A 16,752-nucleotide genomic window follows, 5' to 3' on the forward strand; every position below is an offset into this window, starting at 1 on the left:
ATTGGAGCCGTAGCTCCTTCTCATCATGAGCATTATGGTTAGACTCTTTAAATTTTTCAAAGTCGGTCCATCTTTATCTAGTGTATTCACCTTGATGAAGACTTCATAAATATCATATTATTCATATAATACCACAACCAAAAAATCGGACTATCACAGCACAATTTTTGATCAATCCTAGCAGTTATAACCGTCACAATTTTTATTATAGACACTCCCGCTGTAATTGCAATGCGCTGCAATGACATTCCACAACGGTTTGAGGTCCAACAAGGTAGATTTTACGAAGTACACCGTAGTTTTAAAAAGTGGTGCTAATTGCACCGGTTTTAACCGGTGCTAAAATAGGTTTTTGGTAGCAGTTCTAAAATCACTCCTAACAACTACGACGAAAAATCTAACTTTCTAGTATTGTACCTTCATTCATGAACCATCATTGATGTCAAATTATTCTTAGAGAGATCAACATTTCAATAAATAAAGTATCCAACAAACTCATGAAGTAAAAAACTTCGAGAAATAATACATTTTGTTTATCAATTAGAGATTTAGGCTTCGTTTGAGATAATTTTTTTACTGTTCTTAGAGCAGCTTTCTAGGTTAGAAAGCTGCTTTAAGCAGTAGTCTAGAAAGCTGCTTTAAGAAATAGTAAGAAAGTCGTCCCAAATAAACTTATGATGACTTTCTTACTGCTTCTTAAAGTAGTTTTTTAGTATAAAATATTAATTTTTAAATAATTACGAATAAGAATGTCAAATGTTTTCATGGTTAGAATATAAATAAAATAATAACAAAATACATAAATGTGATAAGTATGAAGCACTCATATTGAATTGTAGTTTGTTAGTATTTTCTCATCGATGTCTTCTTCAACAAGTTCTAATCGTGACTTACTCCTTTGCTCTCAATGGTTTTAAGAATTTGGGGTATAGGATTTAGGGGAGAAAGAGGAGGATTTTTTATTATAATATTTTAATATTATTTGATATTAATTAAATTAGTTATATTACTTTAAATTTAAAAACAACTGTAATAATAAATATCAATTAATTAAAAATAATAAATTTAAAAATTAATAATATTTATGATTTAATTTATTAAATAAATTTATAATACTTAATTAGTTTATAAATTACTAATTAATTATTCATTAGGATAAAAAAAAAAAAAACCTAAAAACACTCTTCGCTGCTTTGCTTCGCCGCTCTCCCCTAGCCCTCTTCACCGAAGTTTACTAGACGCATTTCACACCGATCTTTTCCTCCTTCCCCAGATCTCAGCCATGGCCGTGCAAGACAGCACAAGATCTTCTTCGGAAGGAAAATCAGGCGACGACGGCGAAGATCTTTCCATCTTCCATGCCGAGAATCTGCAGAACAACATGAAATCAATCTATTACAGGTCCGAATTGAACCCTTAGAATTCTTTCTGTCTCTATCGTGTATCCAGCGCTCGCACTGCTGACTACTACTATGTTATTTTTATTTTGGAAGTTAATGCATAATGGGAATTTTGTAATTTGAAGAATTGTAAGAATGAAAATATTCTTGTTCCTTCACTTTCTGTATGCTTTTCAAGTTAAATTTTTGAATACTTAATTGCATTCTGCTTATCACGATTCGGGACTAAATAATTCTCTAAACTATAAATGGTTATATATAAATCTTTGCAAATATTAAGCTCAATTTTTTACTTTGCTTTGTTGTTTCATCAGTTTATTATCAGCTTTATCCCAACTATTTGGGATTGATTTATGAATATTCATTTTTCATTTATTTTTGTCGAGTCTTGCTTGGGTATTAAATCTATTTCTTCCCAAAATTTTTTGAACAATTTCTATCCACCTTATCTCAGATGTACCCACCCTTTTTTGTTTCTAATTCTTTGACCCTAATTTTATCTATGCATTAAGCTGGTGCATTTTCGACCATTGATTGTACATGTCCAACCATCTATTTTTTTTTTTTCAACTATCTTATCTTAAATAGATTTCACTCCAACCATTTCTTTACTATAGTTATCTTTTAAATTATTCTTACACTCAACTTATATGTTAATGATTTTTTTTCCACTGCTCAATACTCTGAACCATGCAACATAACCAACTTAATTGTAATACTTTAATATTGACCTCTAATTCTTCTTGTTATACTGTCATGGCTTCATACTCCTAAGATGCTTCTTCATTTTGACCATTTTTTTTACCTTCATTTTGACCATTCTTTCTTAGCTGTAGATGTTATATACTCATTAATATTCTTATATATTTTGCATACTATATATTTAAGATACTAAACCCATCACACCTCAATACTAATCTTTAATATAATTCTATTATAATTGAAAACTCTTTGGTCATTAAATTTTTTTTTAATAATAGTCAATGCTCTATCATATAAAGCTTTAATAACTTCAATATATCTTTGGCTCACACAAATTTTCCTTTATGCTGACCAAGTTAGTTTTCATGGTGCTCGATTATATGCTTTCTTAAGTTCAATAAAAATTATATGAAGATCTTTTTTTTTTCTTTATATATTTTTTCATTAATTATATTAATAGACAAAAGTGCTTCACTAGATCTTTTTGGCATGAAATCAAATTACTTTTTTTGATATTTTTGTAATCTTTTGAAGTCCATATTCTATCATTGTATCCCATAACTTTATTGCATGACTCATAAGTTTAATTCCTCTATTATTGCTATAATATTTACTATATCTTTTATTCTTAAATATTGAAACCATATTACTTTTTATCCAATTGTTTGTCAACCTCTTGATCTTTAACAAGTTAATTGAAAAAGATCTATTAACCAAAACATTATAAGACCTTCGATAACTCTCTAAATCTTAATTATGTTATAGCTAGACCTAAATTGTCACTGTTATGCATCATTTTTTAGAGATGGCCTCGCTTTATTTATTTGGATTAGTGTATAATATAATCCATTAGTTTTTTTATTATGGTCACCCAAAAAAATTTCTTCCTCAAAATTTCATTTATTTATTTTTATATTACTAATTTTTCTCTTTCTTTGATTTTTTCATCTTTGACTGGGAATCTATTACCTTTATGTATAATGCATATAATTTTATCATTGTCTCTATGACTGTATATCTCGTATCACTTGTCTTATATTATATATCTCCATCTCTCCATCATTAGTTGAAGTCTATTTTATAAATCGTTAAAAATTATAGCTTTTCTTTGCTCATTGACCTCTTTAAAGGACTCATTGCTTTCCCATAATCATTGTATGCTTATGTTGTATTTGACTTTTGCCAAATTTTAAAATTTCAAATTTCTTTCATGACAACTTTGTCGACCAAATCTATTTATTTATGTATCATATGTTTTTAAATTTTTTTGAAACTTCTACAGTAATATTTGGTGGAAATTGCCATATTATCCCACAATAGGTTTTGCTCAACTAAAGAAATCTAATTTACCTCTCTTAGTGTCCGAACTTAAAGGATTAATAATTTCTTACATTTCAAATTCCACCATCTTTTTTATAAGAAAAGTAATCTTCTTTCATTTTTGTATACTCTTAAGATATACATTTATAATAACTACTATGTGCCATGTGGTTAAACTCTCTTCTAGAATCATTTAAAATTTTGCAAAAAGTTTTTTTCTTTCCTTTTAAGTAAAAAAGTTATTTGTTATTTGATGGCTCGGCTTTTGAAAGTAATTGAGTGCTCTTCTCTTTTTTCAAAAGCATGTGTTTGTTAATGTTACAAATCAAGTATAGTTTCTCTCATTTCATTTTTATCTTCTATTCCAAACCCACCATGAATCCTCTTTTGGTGTATCTTACTTTAATCTGTATGTCTATTTAAATCACCCAAATAAATATTTGTTCCTCCTCATCTATATGTTTTAATAGTTCATTTATTTTTCATAAAAATAGATTAAATATTTTTTTGATCCAACTTCCAACTTAACAAATATAAGCGCTGACCACATTTACAATGCCTCAATAATAATATCTTAATAGCAATCATCCTATTACTAACCCTATTTATCTCAATAATTTCTTCTGTCAACTATATATCCACTACTATCCATACCTAATTTATGTTGTTAACCATTCCGATATACAATAGCTTATAACCTTCCATTATCCTTTGTATTTTTCTCCTTTACATTTGTTTCTTGCAAACAAGTCATATGAATTTGATAGGAAACACTTGTAGATCTCAAGTATTTCCTATCAATCTTCAAAAAACAACGAGAAATCTTCACAAAAGTCTGCACCAAACCAAAAAAATAGTAGATAATTTGAATTTTTTTTTATGAAAGGGAAATGGAAAATAGCAAAAGACAATTGATCCTCTATTCGAGAGGAGGATCGATCTCTCCCAAATCTCTAGACGCTGCTAGAGCCCAAAGAAAACCTAAATCTAAGATATCTCAAAATTTCAGCCAAATTCAAGATGCCCTAACTCTAGGAAAACAAAGGCATTTAATGCATACTAATCAAAAGGAAATCCCTAAACAATCCCTACATTCAAATTTCCCTCTCAAAATCCTCAAAAATTCTTCCTACAAGGCTCCGCTTAGGCGTGCGGACCGTCCGATCTCCGCAGGAGGCAGAGATTTCGCCCCATCCGCGTCTGGGCCGGTCCCGTGCGGACCGGCTAGACCGGTCCAGTGGGCCGGTCTAACATAATTATTCTTCTAATCATCGTGTAAGCCAATTCTCATGTCTTTCATTCGAGATCCTCAAATTCAATGCAACAAAACTAATCTAACCTTTTTACGTATTCAACCTAGATGGTGTAAAGTGAGCTGTGCTGGCTCGTACTCGACTCGATAATGAGCTTATCGAGTCACGAGCTCAAGCTCGAGCTCGTTTTTTAAACAACTCGAGTTTGAGCTTATGAGGCTCGACTCATGAGTTGGCTCGAATGACTTATACGATTTTTTTGAAAAAAAATAATTATTATTTTTCAATAAATTTAAACATTTACGAAAAAAAAAAATTGCATTAATGACTAAAGCTGTAGCCTAATAAAGGATGCTGCAATATTAATTACTAAAGTTGCATACTACAACAACTTTTTATAAAAATAATAAATAAGAAATTAAGGCCATATTCCCAAGAAAAATGAGCTAAAGCTTTCATTCATTACTCCAATTAACTTTAGTTCAAGGTCTTCTTCTCCGCGTGAAGAAACCGCAACAATAATGCCTTCTTCTTCTCTGGTTTTGATCTCGTCGACGGTCGACCTATTCTTCTTGCGTTTTTGTGGCGACCTTATGAGCTGGCTTGCGAGCTCTCCTTTATTGCACGAGCCGAGCTAGATCATGCCCTTTGAGCTCAAACTCAAGTTTGAGTTCACGATTTGGCCAACAAGCCGAGCTTGGGTTAGGTCGACTCGAGCTAGGCTCTACTTGTTTACACCCCAAATTCAACCTTACATATTTTTCAACTAAAATCAATTTAAGTTGTTGTACATAACTTAGGTTGATGTTCTAACGAATTATTTCCTAATGTTCATGTTGTGGCGCATTACCTATGGTTGATGTTTTAGCCGACCCTTAACTACTCAACATTAATGGTTTAGGTCATGGTGCTTCTAAGAAGCATGTTGGTACTAGAAAAAAACTCTTTGGTACTAGAAAACACTCAAATTTGGATTCATTTCATTACTTTTGCATAAATTTTATGATTGAATGTTGATCTAACATCAATTTTGAAGTTTTGTCCTCTGATTTTGGTACTGATAATGGCAGTTTTGTTGTTTAACTTCCGTATAATTTAAAATAGCTTTTGCTACATATGATACAACTTTTAGGATATAATTTTTGGTTGGCTTGCTCTGAGAAGGTTCTTGATCATCCAAAGTTTCTTCAGCTGGTAAACATTAAAAAAATGGACAGCCCAAGGTGATATCCTTGCCTGTCTATTTTTTGAGTCTTAAATTTTAGGTGATTGCCTAATCTTATCATGGGTGTAATAGGAGCATATCAAATATAGCTGTAATAGAAAAAAAAAAAACCCTAGTACTCACGTCATTTCACTTTCATCCTTATTAACCTATTGCTTCATTGTAGCTTCTTCTAAAGTTTTGTTTTAATAGACTGAATAAATGAGTTTTTTCATTTTGATTTTTGTGTATGTAATCGCATTTGATATGCCAAAAGATTAGGACATGAATAGGAAGAGACGGATCATAGAGTGATTTAAATGGTGTAGCTTTGTATAGTTATAATCCGCCAACATAAGCAATCTTTTTCACTACTTTAGTTTGCTACTTCAGAATGTAATGAATAATATTCTAGGCAGTGATTCACCAACTCAGGTTGGCCTATAAAATCCTTATTTGTGAGACAATTTTACCAAAGGTTCCTTGTAAAGATTGAATTTCTGTGGTGTAGTGGTTTTGGCTACTTGTAGCTATAAAATATTCTCCATGAGGATTGCCACATTACATAGATCACAAAATGAATGTGCAACTGCAGCAAAATGGGAATGCTTAAACAAGTAGATTGTACCCAACCATGATGGTGCTTTCTCCTTAAGTAGTTGGTAATCGATGTTTAAGAGCCTTTGATATATCTGTCAGATAATATTCTTGATATGATGATGCTTGGAGTGGATCTGGAGGTAGTTTATCCATTTTTTCGTTTTACACACTTGACACTCAACAACCTCTTAACCCTGCTTTTCTTCCTCGTCCAATAAAATTATTTGAATTTTTATTGTTACATGAATAATTCTGAATTTCTAACTGCATGAAGAAGCCTGAATGCTCAAGAACTGCATTTTTATATCACTTTCTTGTGAGTATATTGTTGAAATTTATTGTTATGGATTGATGTGGATGAAGGATCTTGCTTAAGGGCTTGTTTGATTCCCACATGCTAAATAAGTGGAAAGTGCGAGCTGAGAGAAGTTACACTTCTGGTTGTTATGCAATTTCCTAGGAAGTGATATATAACATTCTTATCAATTATGTTTCGAAGTCACTTCCCAAAGTTGTCAGATGCGTATCAGGGGCAGATCTTGAAATTTTTATTAGTGGAGCACAAATTAATAAATTTCAAATTACTCTCAAATATTTTTGGGTGATTTTTTTTTGTTTTCTATTTAATAGTTTATTGTGAGGTAATATTTTGATCATTCAAAAATTTTAATTTTTTTTACTAATTTTATCTAGTTTTATATTCTATTAATTGTATTAGAAATAAATCTATAATTGCCTTATTTCAACATAAATATTTAAGTATCACTTGTATAAAATTATTTACGTAAGAGCGGAAGCAACAAATGCTCGATGGCCCAGTGGGTAACGTTAATTCACGTAACCCAGAGAGTTGAGTTCGAATTCCAGAATTGCAAAGGATGTTTTTGTGGTTTTGTTGTGGGATTTAACTGCATATGTTTATGTTAATGGGCCAGTGGGGGGGGGAACTGTTGTGGGCTTTTGATTGTAATATATTTATGTTAATGGGCCAATGGGGGACAAACCCCTAGGGCCCCACTGTAGCTCCAACCCGATGCGACGTCCTCATCTTATTGATTAAAAATTGGATATGAGTAATTTGTTTTTATATAGATCATATAATCTGCAAGATTATATTCAATCATTAATATTTTTATATATACACAATAATTTTAATGTATTATATTATTGTACAATGCCTGTATTTTATTATAATTTTTATTTTACAGATTATCAATATAATGTTAAAATGCATAAATTATATAATGCTACATTAAGTTCATACATTTTTTGTATGCATATATGTTGAAGTATCAATGGAAATACTTGTTTGTTCACACATGCTTGCCGGCATATGTAATTTTTGAATGCCATATATGTTCCTTTAATATATTGTGTTAATGCTAGGACGTTTCCTGAAAGCGATGTGTTGTATGACCTGAATGTAGTGAGAGGTGTGTGTAAGGGCCACTACACTGGCGCCCAGGTGTAGTGTCAAATAAACAAGGGTTTCCATATCATGGACGAATATGAGCAAATAAACTAGTCCATGAAACTAGAATTAAGATAAGAAATTCGAATATATGTTCTCTTACAGATACTTGAGGGCGATGGGCAGTAGCGAGAGTCTGATTCGTGTTCTGCAATGGAATTAATATATATTAGGACTCATCAGAAGCTAAATATTCTATGCATTAAGGAAACTAAATGGGTTGGAGAGAAGGCTAAAGAGATTAATAGTTTAGGATTTAAACTATGATATTACGCTAGAAGTCGTACTAGAATGATGTAGATGTGATTATAGATAAGAGTTTAAGGATAATATTATATAAATTAATATAATTGAAGATATAATTATAATTTTAAAAATTGTTATTGATGATAAGATTATTAATATTATAGGTGCTTATATTCCTCCAGTAGGTTTGAATATGTGTTCAAAATTAAATATTGGAATAGTTTAATAGAATTAATATAAAAGATACTTCTTGAAGAAATTTTTTTTATTAGAGGATATTTAAATGGACATGAGATTTTAAGAGCATTCATGATGTCTTTGGAATTGGAGTGACTAATTAAGGTGGTATGATCATATTAGATCTTGCTCTAGCTTATGATTTTATAATTATTAATACCTTATTTAAGAAATGAGAGGAGTATATCATCACTTACAAGAATGTATATAATAAGCTTAGATTGCTTATTTCTTATAAGAACAATAGATATTTTAGATTGCAAAGATTTTAAAATTATTCTGAGTGAAAGTTTATGTACCCAATACTGCTTATTAGTTTTGGGCTTTAAGATGCAGGGTCAAAATATGAAAAATAAAGTAAAATATTATCCTAGGATTAGATGAGGGCATTTAAAGAATACTAATAAAAATATTTTTGAGAGTAAAATTCAAAATTTGAAGATTTGATTTTCATAGTGCATAAGGAAGCTAATATTGTATTGGAAAAAAATAATAGGTGATATTAAAAATGTTGCAAATGATGTACTTGGAATAGTAAAAGGAAAAGCTCATAATAGTTAAAATAGTTAATGATGAAATCAAAATGCGTAAGTAAAGATTAAAGATAAGAAGCTTTGTTATAAAAATGGTTTAAATGTAAAAGCTTGAAAAATTGGGAAAGATATAAAGGGGCTCGTAAAAATCTATGAAAGAAATATGTGATGCAAACGATTTAGCTTTTATTGATTTATATATAAATTAGATATTGAGGACAAAAGATGTATATATAAGTTAGCCAAACAAAGAAATAGATCGTAAGGATTAGGATTTAGTTTCAGTGATGTGCATTAAAGATGAGGATCAAAAGGTGCTTTTACTATAATAGGATATTCAATAATGTAGATGATATATTTTGATAAGCTTTTGGATGAAAAGATGTGAGAATATGATTGAATTTAGTGACCTTAAAATCCTAAATGAAAATAGAAAATTTTGTTTTTATCATCGTATTAGTAAAACTAAAGTTAATGAGGCTTTAAAGAAAATGAAGTGTGAAAAAGCTATTTGGAATAGAGGTGCAGAAATGCATAGTAGATGAAGAAATTTCTTGACTTATGAAGCTATTCAATATTATTTTGAAGACTAAAAAGATGTCAGATAAGTGGAGAAAAAGATGTGTTGATTCCTAGGTTTCAAAATGAAGGTAATGCACAAGAGTGTGCAAATTATAGAGGAATTAAGTTAATATATCATATATTAATACTATGGGTGAGAGTTACTGAGCATAGGTTATGATACAATATTATTGTTTCTCAAAATCAATTTGGATTCATGCCGGATAGGTCTATTGTATAAGTTTAATTTATTGAGAGGTTTGATGGAGAAGTATAGAGAGAATAAGGAGGATCTACAAGTGATAAGTGCTTTGGAGAGTTTTGAAAAAGAAAAGAGTTAATAATGCTTATATTCAAATCATTAAGGAAATGTATGCAGGAGCTACTACTTGTGTTCAAACACAAGATGGTTTGACCAAGTGTTTTCCTATTTTAGTTGGATTATATCAAGGATCAGCTTTAAGCCCATATCTTTTTGCTTTAGTCATGGATGTTCTTACTAGATATTTAGAAGAGGATGTACCTAGTGTATGTTTTTTTGCTTATGATATTCTTCTTGAGGATAAGACTAGAGAGGGAATTGAAGAAAAAATTGAATTATGGAGGTCAACCTTAGAGTCTAAAGGTTTTTGTTTGAATAGACCTAAAACCAAAGACATGGAGTGTATTTTAGATCTAGTGGGGGGATTGTGATTTTGGACGATCAAGTCATTAATAATAGTACACGTTTTAGATATATCAAGTCTATTATTCAAAATGATGGTGAAATAGATGACCATATTGTTAGTATAATTTATATTGCGTGGTTGAAGTAGATGAATACATTGGGCCTGTTGTGTGATAGAAAAATACCCCTCAAACTTAAGGGAAAAACTTTATAAGATGGTGGTGAGACTTGCAATGCTTTATGGCACAAAATGTTGGCCATTGGAAGAATACAAGTTAATTGTTATAAAGATGAGGATGCTCAAGTGGATGAGTGACTTCACTCTTAGAGATAAAATGTGAAATGAGTATACACGTGAAAAGGTTAGAGTAGCTCCAATGACAGATAATATTAGAGAGAGTCTTCTTAGATGGTTTTGAAAAATAAAATGTTGACTTTCCAATGACTCGATTAGGAGAGTAGATGCATTAGATTTAACCCATGTTAAAAAAGGTAGAGGTAGACCTAAAAATATTTGGTTAGAAAATATTATAAACGTTATTTTCTTATTAGATTTAAATAAAAATTTGACTCTTTATAGGACACAATGTAGAAAAAGGATTCATGTAGCCGACCTCACGTAGTGTGATAAAGATTTGTTGTTGTTGTATGTTGTTGTATATAAGTTCCTATGGACTTGGAGAGGGAAGCAATGTTGTGGTTATTTTAGCTCTAGAATTCTCAAGCTCACAAGCAAACAAAGACAACAAGACAACAAGATATTTTTATGTGAAAAATTCAAAAGTAAAAATTTATGGGGTATAATCCAAATGATGAACTTCTATTTTTAGTAATGTGTAATTAACAAATTATATTACTCTAAATTAGAGGGACACAAGGAAAAATGTTAACAATAAAAGGATAGATCAAGTGGGTGGTTGTCATTAGATGTATTTGGGTGTCCTAGGATACTAGACTTTGTAGCAACAACAAATAAGGTAGGATGGCATTCTTGATTATATTTTAGGTACTAATTATTTTTTTTTTCAAAATAAGTATTAGGAGTGGATATTAAAATCCAAGTCTCTTACTTGTCACCTAAGTCAGAAATGTTGAGTGCTATCTTAACATGTTATCTAATAAGTGCGCCTTACAAGGCAAAGAACTGCTCATAGAAATCTCATCCCCTAGTGGTTCGGAAACATTCTAGTAAACAATCCTTGGACTCCCTCCAGCTTCGAATGAGTCACCTCATGTCCCGCCATTGGTTTCATGCCAGTGCCTTCACTTCTAAACACAGTCCTGCCGCAGTCAATTTCTCCTCCTCGGTCAACCCATTGACTGCAAAGTATCGCTCCACCTTGTAGATCCAGCCATGTACGTCCTCGCCGTCAAAGATGGACATCTTCAGTTTCTTCACCCTCGGGTCCCCATTTGAGTCCCATGTAATATTGGTACTCTTCGGCGGATAGGTTAGGAATGGCTAACTTGATCTTCAAAATCTTATCCGATGAAGTTTCAATTGGCCATCGCCAACTTCACAAAAAAATAGTTATTTTTCTGATCTTTTATTTTTTTGCTCAAGCCTCAATCTTAATTCTTTTATACATGGGCAGGATTGGACCCTCCTTGAAGACTCACCATGAACAATTTATTGAAGATGCTCTGGTTTTACTTCATCCTTTATTCACAGAGGTAGATGACCAAGAAAACCACACTAGCAAATGAATTCATTATTACCTGACAACAACAACAACAACATCAAGCCTTTATCCCACTACGTGGGGTCGGCTACATGAATCCTTTTTCTCCATTGTGTCCTATTAAAAGTCAAATTCTCGTTTAAATCTAATAAAGAAAGGTCATTCCTAATATTTTCTAACCAAGTCTTTTTAGGTCTACCCCTACCTTTCTTAACATAAGTCAAATCTAATACCTCTACTCTCCTAACCGGGTCATCGGAAGGCCGCCGTTTTATGTGACCAAACCATCTAAGGCGACTCTCTCTAATCTTATCTTCTACTGGAGCTACTCCAACCTTTTCACGTATATGCTCATTTCGTATCCTATCTCTAAGGGTAAAGCCACTCATCCACCTGAGCATCCTCATCTCTGCCACACTTAACTTAGTATTATGCTTCTCTTTTAATGGCCAACATTCGGCACTATAAAGCATTAAAACGGCGGCCTTTAGTAGAGTTCAGAATTTTGACGATCTTCTAGAAAAATGAAAGTTGCAACGTAAGTCTAAATTGAGCCTTATAGAAGCATCACTCATCATCTCAGTAATGGATCGAGAACTTATCCCATGTAGTTCTTCGATGAGAACTCTTCCCTAACCTTCCGCTTGGCTAGAAGAAGCCATATGCTATTTGCCTTGATGGATGTATTAATCGCTATTATGCTTTCACAAAGTTCTCAGTGCAATTGATCACTGAAGTCACGTCTCTAAACCAAAATTATGTGTTAGGAGAAAGCAAGAAGAAGATAATAGAAGCAGAAGCTATAGATGTAGAAAGCATAAAGAGATCTAATGCCAAAAATCCATCCGTATTATAGGCACGAGAACATGAAAACCCTATCACATCAATAAGGTTGATTCATTAAACTTAATCATAATCATTGATTTGACAATCAAATATTTGGAAAAAAACTTCTTATCCTTACATACCGACTCTGGGAAGTTCAAATGGTGGATAGGGAACCACTTTCGACTAAGTCAAACTCATTTTCTCAACGATTCAAAGATGACTTCATAGGAAATGTGCGATTTCATAACGAAGGACCAACTTCACAGTAGCTGACTTCATTCTGAATGTTGTCTACTCAACGAGTTCTGACTTCACATATGCAAGGTGAATATACAAAGCAAATAATTTTAATTTCTAGAAGTTTTTAAGCGTATCTTATAATCATAGATAAATTTAAAAAAGAAAAGAAACTTTTATTTCATTGAAGATGAAAATTCTATTACTTCAAATCAAATGAAAAGAAATTGCAAACGCCCAATGCTTCAACTAACATCCTTTATTAACATTATTTGTATCTTTGTGAAACTTCTCAACAAGTTAAAAAAAAGGGGCGATGATTACCACCAAGGCTCAAGCCCAGCATCTGGAGGATGACTTGGACCAACAGTAGATATCTTAAAGTTATCATAGAGAGACAATGAAGCTCCTGTCATCATGCAGTGAAAACATGGATCAAGTGCAATCTTGTGAGGGGATCTCATCATTTGATGAGCTGGTGAAGAATGAACCCTTGCTGCAAATTGGTTCATCATTTATATCTCCGAAAACTTTCTCATCAAGATGTCTCTTTCCTATGTTCATTGGCCTTTGCTGAATATCATTAGCAAACTTCTAAAGGCTACACGAAAGGGTGAGGGCATGCCAATTCAACTTTGCCTCAATCTGGATAAGACGATCACTATCAATTTGGGTAGAAAGTTGAGCATAACAATTCTCTGTTAGAAGTCATCAAGCCCTCAATCCTAGAAAACACAGAGTCATAACCAGACTTATTGGGACTTCTTCTTCCTAAGAGTACTATTCTCAAAGAAGCGCAGTGCCAAGCAAGATCTGTTCAATTTTACAATCATAGCACCACTTTTGTTTGTTCAGCTAGATTTATCTTATTCACTTAAAAAAATTATGTAAGATTCTTGGTTGTGTATAAGTCCATTTGAAGGTACGATTGGAATGGAAGATTCAAGTTTGGTTATGATTCCTAAATTTTTAGGATGCAGTGAAAAATAATTCATGGTTTTTTCGTGAAAATTAAATGGTATGATGGATATTTGATTGTACAGCAGGTGAGATGTTTAGCTTTAAAATTTTATTTGGAGCATTTTTTTCTTCTGTTGTTGACAACTTATGTATAAAGCTATAAGTTGAGTGACATGCTGTTCACCTGTAGAAGCATCTGAAGATATTTGAGTAAGCAGCTACTTTATGCACAGTTTTTTTGTCATTTTCTGCTTTGAGACTAGCCTGCTTTACTGTGCTAAAATATAATTTGTTTTCCTTAGTTCAGCTGGAAACTTATGTTTAATCTTATTATGATAATTTTGATCCTTACAAAACCTGATGAGGGTTTCTTCTTCTTCTGCAGTCGTACCTTCTTGTCAATCATGGGTGGAGTGGTTGCTGGAATTTGGGGTTTTACAGGTTTAACGGGCTTTGTGTTTTACTTGTTAATCATGGCAATTGCTTCGTTGGGACTTTTGGCTAAGGCCAAATTCTCTGTCGGAAACTACTTTGATTCTTGGAATAGGATTATACTAGATGGATTCTTTGGTGGTCTCATGGTATGATTCCAGATGCTTACCTGCCTAGTTTTTTTTTTTTTTTTTTTTTTTTTTTTTTTTTTTTTGTTCTAGTAGATTAATTGATGCTTCATAATAAGCTGATCTTATTACAACTGCCTTGGAATATATATATATCTAATTTATCAATGGAAGAGTTTGATGTCATTCAAGGTTTCAGTTCACTTCTTAATTTTATTTTCATTTATTTGATTTATGTTGACACTTAGTCTAGATGTTAGAACTTCTGGAGCTTTTTTTCTTTGCCATATTATAGTAAGCAGGAACTAGTTAATGAGGAAATGGGAAAAAGCAATTACTCTTGGACGACCTCATAGTCAAAATGGAATATTTCAGATCTTACATATTTTTTTTTGTTAAGGAAATATTGGTACAAAGTGTGGGGGTGGGGTTGTCTAAGTGCGATGGCATACCCATCCAAAGCAGGAATTAGACTGCTCATATATTCTTAAGCTTCAGTGGAGGCGAGAGAAACAATCCATATAACACTTGGAGAGGTCTTATATATATATATATATATTTTCAAAAGAGGCATTTTGGTGTTTCCCATGCCGATTTTAATTCCCAAAAGATGTTTTTTCAGTTTCCCTTTTATGAGCCATTTAATGCTTCGGTTTCCCCCCACTTTTGGGGCTGTTTTGATGCTTCAGTTTCTTCCCCAGACGGCTACCCCTTCGGTCCCTGCTTGCTGCGGTTTTCAAGGGTATTCTATTGGTTGATTTTGAGGTGCTTTAAATACATGTATTAATTATTTTTTTACCTTTTCTTCCCCTATATAAGGGCTATTTTGTAACTGTTTTAGGAGGGTTTTAGAAAGGAAGATTTGTGTCTTTGCAATATTATTTTGGTTGCATCAAATTGGTATCAGAGTTTTAGGATTTGTATGTTCCTTTATATTTCAAAAAATTAAAAAATTATGGACCCCTCATCAACAAATGGAGGATCCAAATCAAGAAGAAGTCGAATCTAAAGTTGGAGAAAATCGGCCAAGTTATCTTGAAGAAATTATTCCAAAGAGCAGATGGATTCCACCGCAAGGAAGTTCTACATATCTAATCCAGAATGAGCTATACAAAATCCAGGAGAAAATGAATTTGGTTACAGTAGCACAGAGTAGAGTCATTTTTTATTTCTTAATTTGAAATGTAAGAGTTTGTTTGCCCCTTTTCTCGTCCTTAGTCATTTTCGTCGGTAGAAGTCCGCCTCTCCTTTGTGATCATGAGATATAGGGTCCCCTATATTTTTTGGTCGCATCAGCTGTAGTGGGCGGTTGAGCTTGGCTTTTAGCCTCCTTTTCTTTCCTATTTATAGGTGATGTTTGTGACAGTTTTAGGGATGTTAGGTGATGATTTTTGGAGAAGAAACCTGAGGGTTTGTGTTAGCTTGCGAGCTAACTTCTTTTCCTTCTCTCTTATAATTCGTCTCGGTTTCTAATCCCTTCTTCTTTATCTACAGTTCCCGCCCCATTTGTATCATTCTTCTCTAAAATATATATAAGTTTTATGGTTTATGTTTGTCATTTGTAGTTGAAGTTGTCTCTTAATCTGCAATCTTAGCGTTTATATTTATTTATGTTGTAAGAAAGGAAGATTTGTGTCGTTGCAATATTTTCTTGTTGCATCAATTTGGTATCAGAGCTTTAGGTTTTGAGTCTTCCTTTCTTTAAAAAAAAAAGAGAAAAAGTCAAAACACTCAACAAGCCAAAGTTCACTTTAAAAGAAAGATCTGTGATTAGAAATAATGCATTTGGAACATCAAGGAAGCACTGTTATTCAACCTAAGTTTGCAACGTCGTCATCCTGATATTTTCCAACATGTACTAAGGCATTCTCATCATGAGATGAGATTTCTCAACCGGAGGAGAATTGATGTTGGCAAAAGAGGCCTTTTGGTGTTCCCCATGCCGATTTTAATTCCCAAAAGATCCCTTTTCGGTTTCCCCTTTATGAGCCATTTAATGCTTCAGTTTTCCCCCACTTTTGGGGCTATTTTGATGCTTCGATTTCTTCCCCAGGCGGCTGACCCTTCGGTCCCTGCTTGTTGCGGTTTTCAATGTTATTCTATTGGCTGATTTTGAGGTGCTTTAAATACATGTATTAATTATCTTCTTTTTACCTTTTCTTCTTCTATATAAGGGCTATTTTATGAGGGTTTTAGAAAGGAAGATTTGTGTCTTTGCAATATTTTCTTGTTGCATCAATTTGGTATCAGAGCTTTAAGTTTTGTGTCTTCCTTTCTATTTCAAAAAAAAA

At 32.5% G+C, this 16,752-nt stretch overlaps 1 protein-coding gene across 1 annotated transcript; it reads left to right on the top strand.

Annotated features, from left to right (window-relative positions):
• Positions 1-1,163: 1,163 nt before the first annotated feature.
• Positions 1,164-14,482, top strand: LOC110114852 (ER membrane protein complex subunit 6; the record flags this gene model as incomplete). Its single annotated transcript, XM_020847877.1, is given in 2 exon segments — positions 1,164-1,401; positions 14,287-14,482. Coding segments are annotated over 2 exon segments (315 nt in total), but the record flags the coding sequence as incomplete, so codon positions are not given.
• Between the last annotated feature and the right edge of the window lie 2,270 nt (positions 14,483-16,752).

This window comes from Dendrobium catenatum, unplaced genomic scaffold (assembly GCF_001605985.2).
Source record: "Dendrobium catenatum unplaced genomic scaffold, ASM160598v2 fragScaff_scaffold_484, whole genome shotgun sequence".
Lineage (NCBI taxonomy): Eukaryota > Viridiplantae > Streptophyta > Magnoliopsida > Asparagales > Orchidaceae > Dendrobium > Dendrobium catenatum.